General features: G+C 36.8%; 1 protein-coding gene across 1 annotated transcript in view; it reads left to right on the forward strand.

Moving 5' to 3' along the window:
• Window positions 1-19754, forward strand: part of syt6a (synaptotagmin VIa) — a 69195-nt gene extending 49441 nt beyond the window's left edge. Inside the window, exons 3-7 of the mRNA XM_026921359.3 lie at window positions 2246-2804; window positions 9512-9632; window positions 10817-10988; window positions 13955-14105; window positions 14519-19754. Coding sequence (XP_026777160.1) covers window positions 2246-2804; window positions 9512-9632; window positions 10817-10988; window positions 13955-14105; window positions 14519-14590 — 1075 coding nt within the window. The 3' untranslated portion in view covers window positions 14591-19754. The remainder of the gene's footprint in view (window positions 1-2245; window positions 2805-9511; window positions 9633-10816; window positions 10989-13954; window positions 14106-14518) is intronic.
• Window positions 19755-19864: the final 110 nt, after the last annotated feature.

Consider the following 19864-nt stretch of genomic DNA (forward strand, 5'->3'; position numbering starts at 1 on the left):
GTGTTAACTGCAGAAATTAAATTTTGGAACAGTCAGAATATATTTCAGAGGGTTCAAACCTAAAAATCCCCCACAGCTTTGCCTCTGACCAAAATGAACTCCATTTCCCAAAATTCTCAGCCAAACAACAAACTACAAGCACAAGCACACAAACCATTACCTCGATCTAGTTCCCCAGACGTCTAATCACAGCCACCTGTTACCAATTAGCACACGCTCCATAAATAACCCAGACTTCGATTGAATCTTTTGCAGTCTCACGCCTAGCATTCTGGTAGTGAGGTTAGTGAGCAAGCTTTTTCAATTTTTCCCCAGACTTTTTGTTTAGCAAGTTCTCCCTAGCCTAGTTAAATCTGTCTGCTGATTGCATGATACTCTGCCTGTCTATCGGCTTTGATTTTGGTTTGCCCTTTTGGATTTGTCTTCTTCACTCGATAAAACCCTGCGCTTGTATATGAACTCAGTCTGACACTTCAGCTCACTTCAAGTCTTGATTAAAGAATTTCTATATGGAAGTTAAAGGCTGGGTCAAAACACTTTTCTGTACTTTTGTGCCCCACATTCCTTAACTGTTAATAAAATATCTAGTCAGAGTAAAAAAAAACTCTAGTCTCTGTGGTGCCATAGGACTCTAAACAGGAGGAAAAATCCATGATGTTATCCAGCAACATCTAACCAATCAGGACAAGAAGGCATCGCTAACATCCCTGCCTGTTAGTTATTCTGCTGTCAATTCAGAAAGCTCCTTTATTTCGCTAGCATTCAGCTATTCTGAGCTAGGAGGCATGAAGTTAGTGGGAACACTCAAGGACAGCTAGCTTCACCTAACTTTAAGTAAAGTTGCTTACTACACCTTTAAGTTTGACTTAATAATCATTTCAAAAGCAGTGGCAGACATTAAATAAGTAATGAATAAAACACAACAGGCTGTGCTGTTATAGAAATCAATGGCTCAGCTCAGAGTGAAGCAGAGTTACTGTTACCATCTTGAAGTTTATTATTTTCCAATGACAGCACGTCTAAAAGCGTTTTATTCCTCTTACACCACAGCTATTTGCCAATGATTATTATTCAAAATATGACATTTTTCCATTTATAGTTACGTTTATTGTTGTGGAGGACCCACGAAATAAGTGAGTCCTTGTTATCACTTACGTTATGGCAGTGATAAACAGTCATTACCTCACTCATTCAAGTCAAGTCAAGTCAAGTCAGTTGGCTTTATTGTCATTTCAGCCATATACAGCTAGTTAGTACACAGTGAAACGAAACAATGTTCCTCTAGGACCAAGGTTCTACATAAAACAAAACACAGAACTACAGTAGACATTACATAGATTTACATAAAGTGCACAGTGCAAACATGTGCAGATGGCACAAGATCAAAACAAGACAATGGACACAGTGAGTTACAGTGCAGCGCCAACTAGCACACAGTTCTAATAAAAAAGTGAATCATATGACAGTAGTGCAAAAGATTCCCTAAATTACATAAATAACATTCCATAAATGTTAAACATCTTACAGAAAACTTCACTCTATCAACAATTACCAGTCCTCGTCTACTAGCTGTTACATCAAAAATAATAAAGTATTAGAACAAGCCTTTCAGCCTGCACTGTTGTCAGAGCTTCTATAATAGAAAGTTAATTGATACTTTCTGACCAATCAGATTTGAGAATTCAGCAGCACTATAAATCACCACACATGTAATTATTTAAAATGTCAATTACCAATTTGGCTTGTATTGTCAACGATTCCACAAGAGACCCCAAAGCACTATTTATTTTTAATTTGTAAATAATTAGTAAACCATTTGACATTTAATTGTGACATATTCCCTCCTTACACTTATTTAATTAATTAGATGATGTTTAATCCATATTCAGTTACCTGGGAGATCATTAATTTTTGTTCAGTGCAAAAAGTATTTGCAGTCGTGAATTAGCATTTTGACATATAATGCTATTCTCAAAGACCATCACATTATGTTGGATATGAATGTGTTTTGCTGTGGAAGTAATATAAAGCACTTGAGGCTAAATTAATTTCACTACCGCAATTGTGAATAAAGGATTGCATATCACGCATAAATTTTAATATTATTAAATAAAACCCTAAGATTCAGAACAACTGTTTCCTCATCCTGTGAGGTACAGAACACAATTTCAGCCTCACAGCCTCACATCCAAGACCGTGAAATCCTGGATCTAAGATGGAAATGTTCTCTCTGTCTCATTCTCAGGCACAGCTCTTTCAAACGTCACCTGCCCCGGCAGATGCAGGTGGGAAGCCTGGATCTGGGAGACGACTATGTGGATATGGACGAGCAGCCCACAAGCATCGGGCGCATCAAGCCAGAGCTCTACAAGCAGAGTATGCTCGAGACCGAAGAGTCAGCCAAGAAAGGTAGCGCCAAGACCTGTGGTAAGATCAACTTCTCACTGCGCTATGACTACGAAAACGAGACACTGCTGGTCCACGTCCTCAAAGCCTTTGACCTGCCGGCTAAAGACCTCTGCGGCAGTTCAGACCCCTACGTCAAGATCTACCTGCTGCCTGACCGTAAGAAGTTCCAGACGCGCGTCCACCGCAAGACGCTCAACCCTACGTTTGATGAAATCTTCCAGTTCCCAGTGCCCTACGATGAGCTGCACGCCAGGAAGCTCCACCTCAGCGTGTTTGACTTTGACCGCTTCTCCCGGCACGACATGATCGGTGAAGTCGAAGTGGAGAACCTGTTCGAGGTGTCAGATCTCTCCCGGGAGACTTCCATCTGGAAGGACATCCAGTACTCCAGCACTGTAAGAGCGTTTTTTTTTTTCTTCCTTTCAGTACCAGTGCACGTACATTTTCATATCATTTCAATAATCATTTTTATAATTAGTTTATTAGGGTTAGCGATATTATCAGCAACATTTTAATGGAAAAAGAACCAAATTAGTGCTTTCAACACACACCTAAATGCATATACTAGTCTAAACCATAGCACGTGGAATAAAATGCATATCAATGAAGGTCATCAGTGAAGTTAATTACCACTGAACAAATTCATTTGGAAATTACGATGTCCACTTAATATGCCAAAGATAAGGAGAGACTTTGTATATGTGCAGCAGTTTGAGCAAATAATCTAATTCCAAGCAATATACAGTATTTGTTACACTTTGACAGTTTTTCCCTGCAGTTCTTTAGAAAACCGCATGGTTTATGGTAGAAACAGGATCCCTTAATCGAAAACAAAAATACCCCCTATTGATCTTACTCGAAAGTGCAGATGTGTTTTGTCCAGATAAGAAAAGTCAATGAATTGTATTTATCATGCAGCATTGTTGGTACGACCTTACAATCTGTTCTCCAGCATTCAGCACTTTCTCAGTTTTTTTCTGAGGCCTCAGCCTGGATCACAAGCCTAATTAATGTCAAGTCAGACACCTCCTCATCATCTGGCTTCATTAGAGCACACTGTAGAGCAGGCATTTCAAGCAATCAACTATAAGGGCAATGCAAGAATCACCCAATGCATAAACTAGTCCAGTAAGTTTCGACCTGTGCCACTGTTCTGCACAATCAAACATTTCCTTGTCACCTTAAGGTTATAGCTTTTGTACAAGTAAGTATCTTTCACCTGGAAACATGAAGATAGTGCACCTTTAAGAATGATTTAAAGATAGTACATAGTTGGATATTATTTAGCTTTTATCATTAGATGTATACTATATAAACCTTTACAGCTAATGCATACACACTATTTAGAGTTGGTGACTTAATCCAAAGTTACATTATTACTGACAGATTTTTCTTGAATAAAAGCATCAGAAACTGGGTTTTCCAGTACTCTCTAGACCAGCACCCTTCAACACAATTCTTTAACAACACATCCTTTAAACCAGAAAAAAAAAAAATCTGGGAAATGCAAAATGAATAAGGAAGGAAGAAGGAAATAGCATTTTTTTCCCTTTGCTGTCAAATGTAATAAGGTGTAACATAAAAGCAGAGATAATATGCTGATATACATGTTTGAAAGAGATAGGATTCTAGTATGTTGCCAGTATATTGCTGCAAATATAGTCCTAGTTGTAACCATCAAATTATTCACTGGAAATTTGGTTTAATTTAACAGTATTGCTTCCACCTTCATTATTGAGCAGCTTGATCTAGTACATATAGAATACAGAATAGCACTTGATCCAGCACACTTTTAATTTGCCATTTTGAGTTGCCAGATTAATAAATAATGCTATTGTTTTTGTGAATTCAATGTGATCTCATGGAAAGGAAGTTGAAAGATAAGCTGACTGTGCAGTCATACACTTACAGCTCACTTGTTTAGTACCCATAAACGCCCATATCTGTGAGATAAGCCATGTCTCAGATTAAAATGCTGTCTCCCCTTTTTGTGGCCTTTAAAGGCACAATGCTGTTAATTAATTAAGTAATTATATAATAATGAAATATTTGCTAATTAATTAATGAACAATGTCATATTTAATATTGGCTTCAAATGTCATGCCATATTTTTTTCAGTGTATATACAGTCTAAGACATTAATTAAATATTACATTACTGTACATGACATATTGTGATAGCGTGTAACCCAGACACACCTCCACAACTTCTGAACAGCGGTTAAGTCTGTAGTTAGGTTTGTGGTCTGAATATCAGCGTACACAATTCCTGTCCCGCACTTCTGTCTCAACTCTGAATGAAACACTAAAAGTAAAAAAAATATATTCTTGAAGGTACCGTTCCACAGGACAAAGAAAGGTACAGTTCAGTACCATTTCTTTTCTGAGATTGCGTGAAAAATCCTTGAGAAGAGTCATAAATATTCCCACCTGTGACTCTGTGTTTAGTTAATAAAACCCGCTAATGACAGAAAGTTTCCTTGGTAGTGATTCACAGACTGCAAACAATGTATGCTAACATTTATCTTGGGGATTGCTCTGGTGGACTTTTAAGACAACATGCTGTTTTACACTCAATTAGTTGCTTAATGGGAAGAACTCAAGGACAAATGAAGGAAAGTCACAGCCATCATGAGTTCCTCAGTAATGCATGGATTGAGGAAAAGCACAATGAGACTGAAAAAGGAACAAATGTCTTGTTAAGGCTTTTAGGCTGATTTCCTCCAACAAAATAACTCTATTTCTAAAAGATGTGAAATGAACGTGCTTCTGTTGTGGTGGCACTAATTGTTCTTGTGTTTTTCATGCTTAGTAACTGATGCTAGCAGTGAAGGAAAAAAAACTACTTTGCTGCACTCAATTATAGAAGAAGCGATGATGCAAGAGATTTAACGAGACATGCAGTCCAGCAGAAGGCTGGGATTAGACAGCTTTGATATGGCTTCATGTTCATTACAGTGACTATTTCATCACGAATTAGCTCATTGACAAGTTGGAAAGCATAATGTGTTTGGCATTTTAGACCCTAGCAAAGGCTCAAAGGACACTTCTCTTATGGCGTTGCATTCAGGGCATTTTCTGTCAGCACTCACAAACAAAACAACAATAGAAAAAAAAACAGTTGTCACTTTCCATTATGTGTGTAAGGAGCAGCAACTGAAGTCCTTAAATATCTGTTTGTACTGTTCCACATTGGAGTCGCCTAATAGAGTAAAATATAATATTGCACAGCACAAATATGTGACCCCCATTTGCAACATTTGAATTAAAATTTTTGAATTTACATTTACAACATTTGAATTTTAATCCTCGGACCGATCTTGTGGTCGGGGTTGTGGGACGTCCCCCAAATTCTCTTCTTTCTACCTGCATTTAAAGGTGCATTAGGTAAGATTAGTCAATTTTTTTTCAATATTAGCTCTCTAACAGTTAAGTAGGTGGGTTACACGTTGATTTTTTTAACTCTTTTAAATACACCCCTCCTTCCCACCCATGTTCACAAAGCTCCGCCCCCAGGATGAACAGTGGCCCGTAGAGTACAGCGTCTATAAAAATGACTAAAGCAAGGCCCATCCAAAAACAAACGAATATTCCAGACCAGATGTAAGTTTTCCAAATGGCTTTTCTGAGCCACATAACATTTTGTCCTGAGATCATGGATTAAACCATTATTAATGATATTTTTACAAGTAAGAAATTTCAAAAATCGACTATTGCACCTTTAACAGAGTATATTGCATTAAAACAATGATTTCAAATTTTTCTTGGTCTTACTACAATATTAAAATATGAAGCTAGCACTATTATAAGTCTTTAAGCACACCATTTTTAAAAAACTGGTTCAGTTTTGAAGGTAGCATGTGGGCCCTCCAAATATTGAATAGATTTAGAGTTTTTATTGTCTTTTTTTTTTAATAGGCCATACTGTTATAGCAAAATAATCAATGACTGGATTATGTAAAGCTGTTAACAGCCCAAAGACGATTAATTTCCAATAAAATCATGTTATATTCCTCTCATACCCCAGCAATTTGTCAACATTTATGATCATGGCATACATTTCATCCATTCATAGTTACATTTATAGATATTGTGATGTTGTAGAACATCCACGTAAGTTAGTTCCTGTTATCACTTACATTATAGCAGCTGTAAACATTCTTTCCCTCACCAGTGTCTCTTTATTTCTCTGTCTTGAAGTTAATAAGATGTGAAAAAACAGTCTGTCATATTAGAGAGAAACAGCAAAGCCCAAAGCCATCTGCCCTGAAGACTCTGACATTGTGAAAACTTAGAGGAACAGCTTTACCTCTGAATGTACTGACACTGGAGACTCCTTCCAAAGTTTTTTAAGAATGAGCTGGTACTATAGAAATATTAACAAAGAATATTTGAACGAGTGCATGAATATAAACCTGGGATTTGAATTGCAGCCGGGAATACAGTCCGAGCTTCTGTTATGGAAAATTAATCAGCACCTTCTAAGCAATCAGATTTATATAAATGTATATAAATTTATATAAAGGCTGGAATTTGGATGCTAATATTTGTAATAGGTCAGCATTTCGAAGCAAAAGCAGGTAATTAACAACCATGTTTGATCAGATCAGCCTAGTGATAAAGAAATCCTGAATACAATTTCCAAAAATATAATTGGAGCATTCTGATAAAGTGTATTAGCACAAAGCGTGGCCAGCACAAGTAACTGTTAGTCTATATATTAGGTGTGGTGCCATGTTTATCTCTGGATGTGGATAGAAGGGCTTATGCAGTTCACAGTATTTATTTAATCTCATTAATTAGCAAAATATGGAATTGGCTCCATGTGACGTCTGAGTAGCCTTTAGAAAGTTAAGTTCTTGAATACGGGTTGTTACAGCACACATGAACACACATGAATCCATGTCTTTTACCATAATCCCTTGTGATAAATCAGAGGTAGTCAACTGTAATACTCAGTACCTCCCATTCTATCAAAGCAAAGTGCACTTAGTGTTACTTTCTAGGTACTTTTTTCTTTACAAGTGATTCATTCTCAAGTGTGACTACTGGAGCTTCCTTCAAGCAGCTTTTAACAGCATCCTTGCACACACATTGGTGCTCCACAAATCAACTTCATGTGCAGACAGACGTTAAGCCACAGCGGGAGAAGAGTCAGGGCCCCTGTCCATCCCTGAGCGGCTTAGCCGGCTCATTTAAAGTGATTAGAGTTTCCGCCAGTCTTAATGCTGTGGTCAGAACGAGACTGACTCAGGCACTCTGGCTAAATAACAGCCCTTCTTCTTCATCTTACACGCTTAGCATCCCAACAGGCTCGGGTGGGCTCAGTGTCTAAAGCTGTCACTGATGGGTTGTTTTTTTTGTCTCTTTTTTGACCTGGCTCGAACTTGGAATAGCTTTGAGGAAGTGATGGCTAAAGTGCCAAGGCTGTGTAGTGACAAAAAGTCAGAGATGTTCAGCAGTATTGATGGATAATTAGCACCCAGTTGGGGTGGTGTCTTTTCTTAGAGAGGTATAGGAACTAATTGGCCAGGGTGGTGGTATCTGTCCAAACAGCCCACCACTCAGACCTCAGCAGTGAGTCACAGGCCTATTAAAGTCACCCCGGCAGTCACAGTCAGAAGTGCCAAGCTACAGCGGCAGATACCCACTTAAAATGTTTCCCAGAGCCTAATCACATACGTATGAGCCACAGAATTGTTATACTTATGTCTGATTGCCAAATTATTCCCAGTTTGAAACTGAATCTGACAAAGAAACAAAAAAGAAGGGCTACTGCTGCTTTAATGATGCAAACGAGACAGAGGTTTTGCCCGCTAACAAGTGTGTGTCATAGAAAAAAAAAAACATTAGTAACACTTTAACTCAGTATTCCTTCATTCAGAGAGGGGTGAGTTGAGGAAAACGTTGATGAACTTTGAGCATTATTTTACCACAAGAAAACTAACACTCGTATTACTTGATGTATTTTTAATACAAGTAAGGTTTTAGCTAGATCTTTCTGTATTCAAAGTGGGGTGAGGTGAGGAAAATGTTAATTTAAACAGCTTTCTTTGAGATTAGCAAATCCGTTTCAGAGTCAACATCAACAAAGACATCTACTATTTCGCACAGATTAATAAATCACTGGGTTGATTTCTTGATTTAGAGCAAATACTAGCACAACACACTATATAGTCAGGTCCATAAGTATTTGGACAGTGACACAATTTTTGTAATGTTGCCTCTGTACACCATCACACTGGATTTGAAATGAAGCAATCAAGATGTGATTGAAGTGTAGCCTTTCAGCTTTAATTCAAGGGGTTTAACAAACATATTGCATTAACCGTTTAGGAATTACAGCCAATTTTTTTGCAGAGTCCCTTCATTTACCTTTGCCTTATGAATTGAATTGTATCGTATCATAGCAGATTAATTCGTATCGTGAAATATCAAATTGTTACCTTAAAAATAGAAATCTTATTGTATTGTGTGGAAGGCTGAGGTTTATATCCCTACTATGTACTGTAGTGAAATGGGCATAAGCCTAATCAATTCAGTTTGTAATCAGATACCGGCTGTCAAAACGTCTGTGATGCTTCTGAGCCACAGACACAGTGCAATTTTTCTCCTTTTTTCACTTTTGGTGTTAATCAGACTTTAAAATGCTAGAAAAATCTATCATTTTACAGTCTATACACTATAAAATGTTGCCATATGAATGGTTTTCCCAGGCCAGCACACATCTTAGTCATGGACATACGTACATTCTTAATATTAACTAATGCAGTAAATAATGTTAGATAAAGGAGCCATACATTTCTAATAATAATTATTCTACATTCCCTGAATAGCATAGTCTCGCCTATAAGAAGACAGGGGTTTCTTAAAGTCATCATGTGCATGATATTTGTTTCTCTGACACTTAGGTCATTTTTAATGAATGGAAATTATTTTGCTGCCAGCTTGTTGTGTGAAGGAACATGTTGGTGAAGGTATAAAATTTAGTATACGTCATGCCACTAGCTCACTGAGTCAGCTTGCTCTCACTTTTCCTGCTCATTCAATGTTTCCACAGGTTGATTTTTAGTACACTGACATAGTGTTTGTGTGTGAGACAGGAGAGCGTGGACCTTGGGGAGATCATGTTCTCGCTATGCTACCTGCCTACAGCTGGAAGACTTACACTCACTGTTATCAAGTGCAGGAACCTCAAGGCCATGGACATCACAGGATATTCAGGTAGAGTTTTCTTGAAAGAGTAATACAGTTCCACTTTATTAAAGATATTGTTTCATATCTCTTAGACCTCACTTTGATTAAAATAATCTCCCTGTACCACTCAGGAATGTAAATGCTCAATGATATACTTTTCAAAATCTGTTTTTTTAATATTTCCTAGCAATGCCCCATTAACTCAATTGAAATAGGGCAAATTCTATTCTGGTATTTCAACACATCATTAAAACCATGTCACACAAGCAAATATAGCATGGCATTCAACGTAAGCTCAAAGCAATGAATATAAAAACTAAACGTCTCATTATATAATGGTTTAAAATGGCAGCAATATTTGACAGTCCGCTACTCCATTTGAAAAAAATAAATGTTTCATGTCACTGGCAAATTTAATTCATATGCAGTAAACCCAAGCTATTAAAATGTGCCCAAAGCACATTTGGTGTCTGAGTCAAACGTCCCCATCCAATTTGTTCCGCTTGAGCTGGAAGTAGTTTTGTGCCTGACTAATGTACAAAAATAATAAATCATACATATCTCCCACTGATCGGTAAATCAGTATGCAGTAATGATAGTGGACTGTATTGTACGGCTTGGGCCAATAAAGCACTCAATCTCAGTGGCTCGCTCTGAATACTAAGTTGATTCGTCAGTAGTCTAACAAATCAAACTTACAGAGCAAGCCTTCTTAAATCCAGTCCTTGGGACCTCCTGCCCCACACAGTTCAAGCTTTGTCCTAATGCTGACACACCTGATCCATCTGTTCATTATCAAGCTCTTGAGTTGAGCTATCTTGGTCAAGTTTGTTTTCCAAATGGAAACATGGTGCATGCAAGTGTGTCTACTCAGGATCCTGAAGCCTGTGGTGGGAAACAAATGCTTATTTCCAGACATTTTAAACATATTAGTAAAAGACATTTGCATCATATGAAACAAAAAACAGTTGTATTGGACTACTGTGTTGTATTATATTGTATTATATATTGGGTCGATTCAATATCATTGATTAGGATGCCAGTTTGTTCAGCTGTAGGTTCTTTACATCAGCAATAACCAATGTTTTTCATTTTCTTTTCATTTTTACGTTAAAAAAATGAACACCAGGCATTGCATAGAGGACAGCAAGTGATTTGCTAATTGTTTTTTAATGGTAAAATCAGAGTAATGTGTCCCTGTGGTTGCACAGATCCCTATGTCAAAGTGTCTCTCATTTGTGATGGGAAGCGTTTGAAAAAGAAGAAGACCACCATCAAAAAGAATACACTCAACCCCACCTACAATGAAGCCATCATTTTCGACATCCCCCCAGAGAACATGGACCAAGTCAGCCTGCACATCTCCGTCATGGACTACGATCTGTGCGTAAAAGTCATGCAAACTCAGAGTTCAGGGTTTAGTGTTTTCCGTGTCTGAATTTATTCATTCTGTCTTGGTCTTCTGTAACGGTACGGACCTAATAACTCAATACCATGGTTAGTTATTAGTGAAGGTTATTAGTGCTTTCCAATCAGTGACTTAATTCACACATCGATTTACATGAAAGCATCACATTTTACAGAGGCACTAGAATAAACATCTGCAAAATTGATATCTAATGTCAAATAGTTGACATTCAACAGTGGTTAATAAAAATACAAATTTATGGTAGGAGTCTCCAGTGTTAGTGCTTTGTAAAGGTCAGGAGGTTTTCTGCCGTGTTAGAGTCTTCAGGATAGATGAATTTGCACTTTCTGGTTCCTCAGTAACATTACAGAATGCATTTTTTTTGTCTTATCATGAAAAAAGGGTAGCCATATATATATATTTTTTTGTCTATACTTTTGACACAATTTTTTTGTCTATTCTTTTGACACAAATTTAATTTCATATATTAACTTCAAGAGAGAGGAAATAAGAGGCTGGTGAGGAAATGATTGTTTCTAGCTGTTATAACAAGAACTAACTTGTTTCATGGATGTTCCTCAACGTTAAATATAACTATATATGGCTAAAAAAGCACGATATGTCATTCATTAATAATAATAAATTATAAGCATTGGCAAATTACTGTGGTGTAAGTGGAATAAAACACTTCAGGATCTGCTGTTATTGGAAAATTATCCACTTCATGTTTGTAACAATAACTTCGCTTTGTGTTGGGCCGCATCACACCACCATGTCGTGGATTATTTTCCTATAACAGCACACCTCAGTCATGGTTTATTCCTTACTTGTTAGGTAAGAGATAGGCAAGTACTTGCCAAAGGAATATGATGTATGTTTATGGATATTTTGGTGGAACATCCAGAATTTTGCTCTCTAGACCAGGGTTTCTCAAATTTCTTTTGCAACCACAAACCCATTAACAAAATAAAGTCTGTAAAATAAATTTCACAGACCTTCGTTTTTATTTCGTGAACATTATTTAAATGTGTACAATAATATTTTGTCAATAATATTTATTAAAGCCATAGAGCTTCCTATTCTGGAACCTTCCACCGACGGAACACATTAAATCCAAACTGACATTAATTACAAGCGACTGGTTTATGAGTTACTGAGGTTTGGGTTAAACCCATTCAAATCAACTGACCCATCAAACAGTCTAATAACTATGAGCAGTCAATAACAAATGTTATAATTTTGATACTATTGGGCTGTAACTAATTTTTTTCAAATCACAGACCGCCTGGCTATGACCCCTGAACCCCACATTGAGAACCACTGTTCTAGATGAAGTGAGCCAGTCTAAAAATTACGAGATTTGCAGAGAATGAGTAAATTTCTTGGAGATCAAGTTAGCCCTTTATAGGTTATTGAAACAACAAAGAAAAATAAATTTGCACCTAAAATACCATGCCTTGTTTTATAAATCCTGGCATAGTTCATGAGATGTGCTGCATCTGGATAAAACCTTTTTTTTTTTTTTTCATGTTTAAATAGATGATGGATTGCAACAGATCACATCAAAACATAAAATTTCCTAGACAAACTTAAATATACGGCCCTTGATAAAATTACTTCAGTGTCCCTTAACATGCACTCTGACATTTCATTTTGTTTTGCTCACAAGAGCTTTTGTCTCTAGTCCCAGATTCTCAGAGAGAAAAATAGAGAGTGACACATATATTCACATTAAAGCTCCGAGAAAAAGGTCAGGAAAAGGTAGTGGTAGTCACAGGAAGCCTCTGTTTATACAGACGTTGAAATGTTACTGCAGTTTGCATGATATTTAGACTCAAGTAAGGCTACCATATAGCAAAAGAACATTACATATAGTTTTATTGCTAATTGCAGTTACACATATCAACACAACAGATGACTGAACATATGCATATGGCATCTGCTTTATACAGCATTACAATTTCCACATTTATATGTTGAGTTCATAACTTTTAATGACATTATATTCATATTTACATGGCTATATTTGAAATATACACTAGCTGATTCATATTCATACGCCACATATATGTATATACTGTATATATTATAAGTATTAAGTGAGGAATAAAACATGTTGTTACAGAATGTAATCAACAAGGAAGTGGTGTGATATGACCTGACATGAAACAGAGTTACTATTACCACCTTAAAGTTGATGACTTTCTTATAGAAGCAGATCCTGAAGTGTGTCATCTAAAGAATATTTTTTTTTGTTGTTAATTATAATATCATTTAATGCTGTGGAACATCTGTGAAGCAAGTTAGTTCTTGTTATCACTTACGTTATTGTAGCTGTAAACTGTCTTTTCCTCACCAGCCTCTTTTTTTTATCTCTTTCCTTCAAAACTCAAAACCCTCCGTCCTGAAGATCTTCCTGTGTTGGAAAACTTAAATTCACAGCTTTACCTCTGGACTGACACTGAAGACTCTGTCCAAAAATGCTAAATATACGTCTCCTCGCAGAAAACATCACCATATTAATGATTACACACGTTTTTAAAAAGATCTGAGTATCTGGAGCGTCAGCCATACAAGTCCTTGTTACTATAGAAACGATATGAATGGGTGCATTAACGTAAACCTTGCAGCTGATACTATTGCCAGAGCTGCTGTTATAGAAAATAATCACCACCTTCTGACCAATCAGAGCATTCGATAGGGCTATGGTAGAAATGCTGATATTCGTTCATTAAATAATATTTGCTAACTAATTTATATTTATAATATATATTTATTGATGTTAGCAGTAATGAAAGCTATATATTAATTGGTATATATATATATATATATATATATATATATATATATATATATATATATATATATATATATAAATTACCTGGTATATATATATATTAGACATGGTGTGTACATACTTATCCTTCCCTTCCTTTTCCAGGGTGGGTCATAATGAGATCATTGGCGTGAACCGTGTTGGGTGTGGAGCGGAGGGCCTCGGCCGAGACCACTGGAATGAGATGCTGGCATACCCGCGCAAACCTATTGCACATTGGCACCCCTTGCTGGAGCCCAAGAAATCAGAAAAAGAGGTTTGGATCCTTTACAATTTCCTTCATGGAAAATACTGTAGGTTTATTTAAATGTAGTGGAGCCTTAGAAGGGTGGAAGTGCAATTACTTGTAATGAGTGGGAATAATGTGTTCCAAAAAAACACAAACCATATCAGTCTATGCCTGGGCTCTTTGAAGATCCTCTTCCACACTTGAGACGAATAATTCAGTGAATGTGTCTAATGTTATATTATATACAGTATTTACATATAAACACAATCTATCCTGTAAACAAAGGTTGTAAAAAGATAATGGCTTTAAATATTTAATGGGTCACTCTTGCAGGTTGTTTACTCAGAGAGAGTGGTGGTTTACAGAGAGAATGATGTGGTGGTTGCTTCCTTTCCAGTGTTCTCACAACTTGCTTGCTTTTCACATGTTCTCTTTTCCAGTGGAAAACCAGGACGGCTAGTTTTGACAGTCAGGGCTCATGCCCTTCCCCCAAAGCACCCGCCAGCCCTTGAATGGAACCACATGTGACCCAGAAGGCCTGGCTCCCTTTCCTGCTGTCTGTCTGTGTGCCCGAGGATAAAAAAAAAAGCAACAAAAACAAAACCAGAACATAAAAATCCCTGCCATCTCCAGGTCTCCTCGGTTTCTCCAGGGCTTCTAAGCACCAATTTCTGCAGTATTTGTCTAAAATCTCTGGAGTCCGAACCCTGTTTTGCAGTCAGTTCTTGGAGGCCTTGTGCACAAATCTTTAATGAAACGCGACACCTTTTTGGTACAGCAGAAGAATTATTTTCCTACCTTCAAAAGGTGGATGAAATCTGACCATAACGTTATCAGAAGAATCACTTCAAGAGATGTGATCCTTGCAAGATGATCACATTACTCAGCGCTCATTGCTTGAAAAAAGGATGAGCTTATCTCCGAGAGCAGAGTGTCTGAGCAGTTAAAGGAAGGATAATTCAAGCCAAAATGGAAAAAGGACTCAATCTAGGGCAGTGAGAACTGATATCAGTAGAGGAGGAAAATGAATTGTCAGCTGTTATACAAGAATAAACCTCTCCAGATTCTTTTGGGAAGGAAAATCAGACTTAACACTGATGTTCTTGTGACTTTTACAATAGCCGCCCTGAGCTTTATTGATGTCGTAAAAAAGAATTGTGTTCGTTATGTCATTTAAAAAAGAGCCGTTTGCCAATTTCAGAAGAGCACAATGATCTCAAGTGCTTTCCTTACTGTCTAAAGACCTCCAAATAGAGATATTTTAAGGTTGGCTTGGTGTTATTGGTGGATGATAGAATAGAAAACTACACATTTAACTCTGTTAAATTAATACATTTATTTAACAAATGTTAGTACTCATGTTCTCAGTAGTCTCTCTGTAGTTTTTGAACTCCATTTGAACTTTCTGCTAAAGACGTAGTTTTATAGTTGAAGCTCATGTTAATCTGTTTTTGCTGTCAATTAATCAACAGTTGTGTTCAACAATCGGTCATTAGTTTGTTTGATATGCAGTACTGGATACAGATTTTATACAGAAATATAAAGGGCACACAGTGAAACTTATACGGTTAACAAAGTAAACTTTTCTTAAGCTTGACCCAATAGGAGCACAAAATGAAGCACCGTATAAGTGTGTACAGTTACTGTACAGTAATACGATTAACATGTGGAGTAACAAAAATATCTAAAAAAAAATCATTCATCTGAGGAAGATCTAAATGACAAACTATTAAATCAGGACTTAATTATGAATCAAGTATGAATTAGGAAATTTGAAGCCTGAGTGTTATGAATTACACAAATAACACTTATGATAAAACTTTAGAGGCCATTTAGACTCCTCAGAAGGCACTGTGCACTCCAGCAGTTTACCAACAAGTGCTCTACATATGAGGGATTTATTCATTATTGCTATAATAACTTGGCTGTTGACTGTATTTGTCATGCTTAACAAACAGGTCCATTTTTTATACTGCTGAGTCCCTTTTGTGATTCCTTCCTTGGTAAAAATGCAGAGCACTGCAGTTTCTAAGCACTCAGCCAATGGAGAAGAAAAAAAGAGCTCACAGTGAAAAAGATGCATGCAGGCAAAGGCAAATTGAAATACTTTTGCTATGAAGGTGAGCTGCATTTCTTCTCCATCACACACTCTACCTAGCACACTACACTTAACACAGCTAATTCATTTTACAGCTGTTATATCATGCTCTAGGTGTGATTAAAACCATGGAGTGGATGTATGATGGAAATGTCATATCTGATAAGAGCACAGAGTGATAAAAAATAAAAATAGGACTTTAAAAAAATGTAATACAGAATCATCTAAAGGGGGCACAAATGGTTCTAATGGTTGAATTATTTACAATTTAGCATTTTGTACATTGTCCCATCAAGTAATTTTTCAAAATCATTCTACCTAAAAACCTAAACAAACTTATATTTGTCCTTGTTATTTGATGTTTTCACATTTTAATGCCATAACTGATATTCTTGTTTTGACTGTAATATAATATATTTTAATGCTATTTGTGTGGCAGTCTGGGAAAAGCCGCCAGATGTTGCTGCAGCTGAATTCTGGTGAAAAGCCAAAAACAGACCTGCTGACCTTCACACATTTTGCCCTAGGACCTTCGCATTTTAACATCAGAGTACACTGCTATGAGTTATCACTCAAAAATACCCCAAAATCTCTCCAGTAAAAACAGGAGATGAGCCAGTCAACACGAATGATTGACAGTTGCATATATGTCTTGAACCTTCCAATATTAATTGACCTTCCGGAAGCCCCGCCCCCTTCCCGCCTTCTCATATTAATAGGAAGTCTCTCATCTAATCTCTCCTATTATTTTTCTTTTATTTTCATGCGCCCTCACTTTCAGGCAAGGTAAATGGTTTTTTTTTTTTGAGTTCTTTAATGTGAAATAAAATCTATCAATTGTATGTTTGACTTTGACTTAGCGTTAGACATCTACATTTACAGTGGATATAAAAAGTCTACAAACCCCTGTTAAAATGGCAGGTTTTTGTGATGTAAAAAAATGAAACCAAGATAAATCATGTCAGAGCTTTTTCCACCCTCAATGTGAAACTACAACATATAAAAAATTAATGAAAAACAATCAGAAACATTTTAGGAAAAATAAAAAACTTACAACAACCTGGTTGCTTAAGTGCACATACCATTATTCTTATTAACCCCAAATAAAGACCAGCTGTTTCTGTAGGATTTTTTTCACATCATGGTTTCATCTGACTTCTGAAGCCATGGTCTGCAAAGAGCTTACAAAGCCTGTACAGGGTCTCACTGTTGAAAGGTATTGATCAGGATTAGATGTACCATGGAACACCATGAAGGCCATCATCAACAAGTGGAGAAAATGGAGCACCACAGTAACATCACCAAAAACAGGATGTCCCTCCAAAATTTATAAAAGAACAAGAAAAAAACTTACCAGGGAGGCTGCCAAGAGCCCTACAGCAACATTAAAGGGGCTGCAGGAATATCTGACAAGTATTGATTACTTTCTGCATGTGACAACAATCTCTCATCTTCTTCACATGTCTGGGCTATGGGGTAGGGTGGCTAGATGGAAGCCCTTTCTCACAAAAATACATCCAAGCTCAACTAAATCACCCCAAACTATATAGCAAAATGTTTTATGGTCTGATGATCAATTCCAAATGGTATGTTTGGTGCAAAAAAAAAAAGCACATCACCAAAAGTACACCATAGCCATGGTGAAGCATGGTGGTGGCAGCATCATGCTTCAGGGCTGCTTTTCTTCAGCCAGAACTGAAGCTTTTATCAAGATCATGAATCATGAATAGCTACAAATACCAGTCAGTTTTTTAGTGCAAAACCTTCAGGTGTCTGCTAGTAAGCTAAAGATGAAAAGGAATTTCCCCTTTTAGCACAACAATGACACAAAGCATGCATCCAAATCAACAAAGGAATGGCTCACTGTTTTTGAACGACCTAGCCAGAACGCAGACCTGAATCCAGCTAAAAAGCTGTGGTTTAGCCTGAAGCGGGCGGTGCTCAGGAGATACCCTTACAATTTGATGGATCTAGAATGTTTTTGCAAGAAAGAGTGAGAAAATATGGCCAAGTCAAGATGTGCCACACTGAGAGACTCTTACTCAAAAAGACTGAGTGGTGTAATATAATCAAAAGGTCCTTCAACAATGTATTAGTTTAGGGGTGTGCACACTTATGCACCCAGGTTATTGTAAGTTTTTTATTTTTCCTATTTTTCCCTAAATGGTTTCTGATTGTTTTTCAATTCATTTTTATACGTTGTTATTTCACACTGAGAGTGGAAAAAGATCTGATGTGATTTATCCTGGTTTCTTTTTTTACATCACAAAAACCTGCCATTTTAACAGGGGTGTGTATACTTATATCCACGGTATTATGGATGCCACAGAAAAAATGTAGCAGAAAATAGTCAAAAATTACACTTTTTTGGACAAAAGTGACATTTTTCAGGGAAAGACTACATACACATATAATGAAGTGCCAAATCTAGTACTTTACAAATAATTTAAATGTAACGATATTTAGAAAGTGATTTAAAAAACCTGCATCAGCGGGATCAGCTCTATGCGCCTAGTGGTTACCGTAAAACCCTGTATATATACACACTACAGTTTGTACCTTAGACAATTGATTTGTGAAAAACTATTTTGAAGTTGTAATGTGTTTTTAACCTCCCATCCCCGCCCCCAACTCCTGCAAACACATTACTGCTCTTCAGGGTTGGCAGGTCTGCGAAAAAGAAAAGTTTTTTTTTTTTTGGGGCAAAATGTGCATATATTGAATATGCCAATTTTGAGAGTTTTTACTCTATATTAGAAAATGTCAAAGTTTTACCATCAAAGGGTTTTCCCAGGCCACCACATGTTTATGTTCTACACCATAATGTAGAGTCACATTGAGTTCAGTGCTCCATGTGTGGACACAAGTTACTCTAGACATTCTTATCTGCTTTAAAACCTAAAGCAACTTTGACATTAGAGTGGAGAACACATGGGAACAGCACTAGATTAGATTAGACACTTCCTTTTGGATATCATCCTGCAGACATCCCAGTGCTGTGGTGTGTTTTAAATCAGGACTCACTCAAGGAGGATTACAGTGGACTTAACATCTGCAAAAGAGCTACAAGTAATAAATCCGCATGGACTGAACTCCCTAAAAATAATGAACATTACTCTAGTTCCCAGATTTTTCATTGCAATCCCTGAAAACTAGAAAGTAGATACTACATAGAAGAAGAAAACTCCTCCATCAGCCATCATACATTACAGCTGTTGAGGTTTACATGTTTCTATGTAAAGAAATAGATCTAATATTTTGGTGAATAACTGCAGGTAACCGTTTGATGACTTGACAACTTGATGTACTGTTTTGATTCCTACCTGTACCAACCATGTTTATGATGTCCTCAGGCCCCGGCACTATAGACACAATCTGTTGCTGTTGTAGGTGGAATCTGTGAAATGGGTACAAATTACTTTATGGTCTGTGCAGTTTATGAACCTCTTTTTCTCTTCTTTGTGAATTTAACAACTTTCCAATTTTATATTGCTAATTTGTACTTGTAAGAAAACTGTTGAACAACTGTTCTTGTATTTCAAACAAGCAAAAATAAAGTTGTCGGATGAGTCGTTTCATTTCTTCTGCTTCATTGTACTTCGTCACAGTTTGATGTGAGTAATGAGACAAATCTTAATAAAGTGTGATAAAGTGGTACCAAGACTTAAAAACCAAATATTAACATTTT

The sequence above is a fragment of the Pangasianodon hypophthalmus genome, chromosome 16 (assembly GCF_027358585.1).
Source record: "Pangasianodon hypophthalmus isolate fPanHyp1 chromosome 16, fPanHyp1.pri, whole genome shotgun sequence".
In the NCBI taxonomy this organism is placed as follows: Eukaryota; Metazoa; Chordata; class Actinopteri; order Siluriformes; family Pangasiidae; genus Pangasianodon; species Pangasianodon hypophthalmus.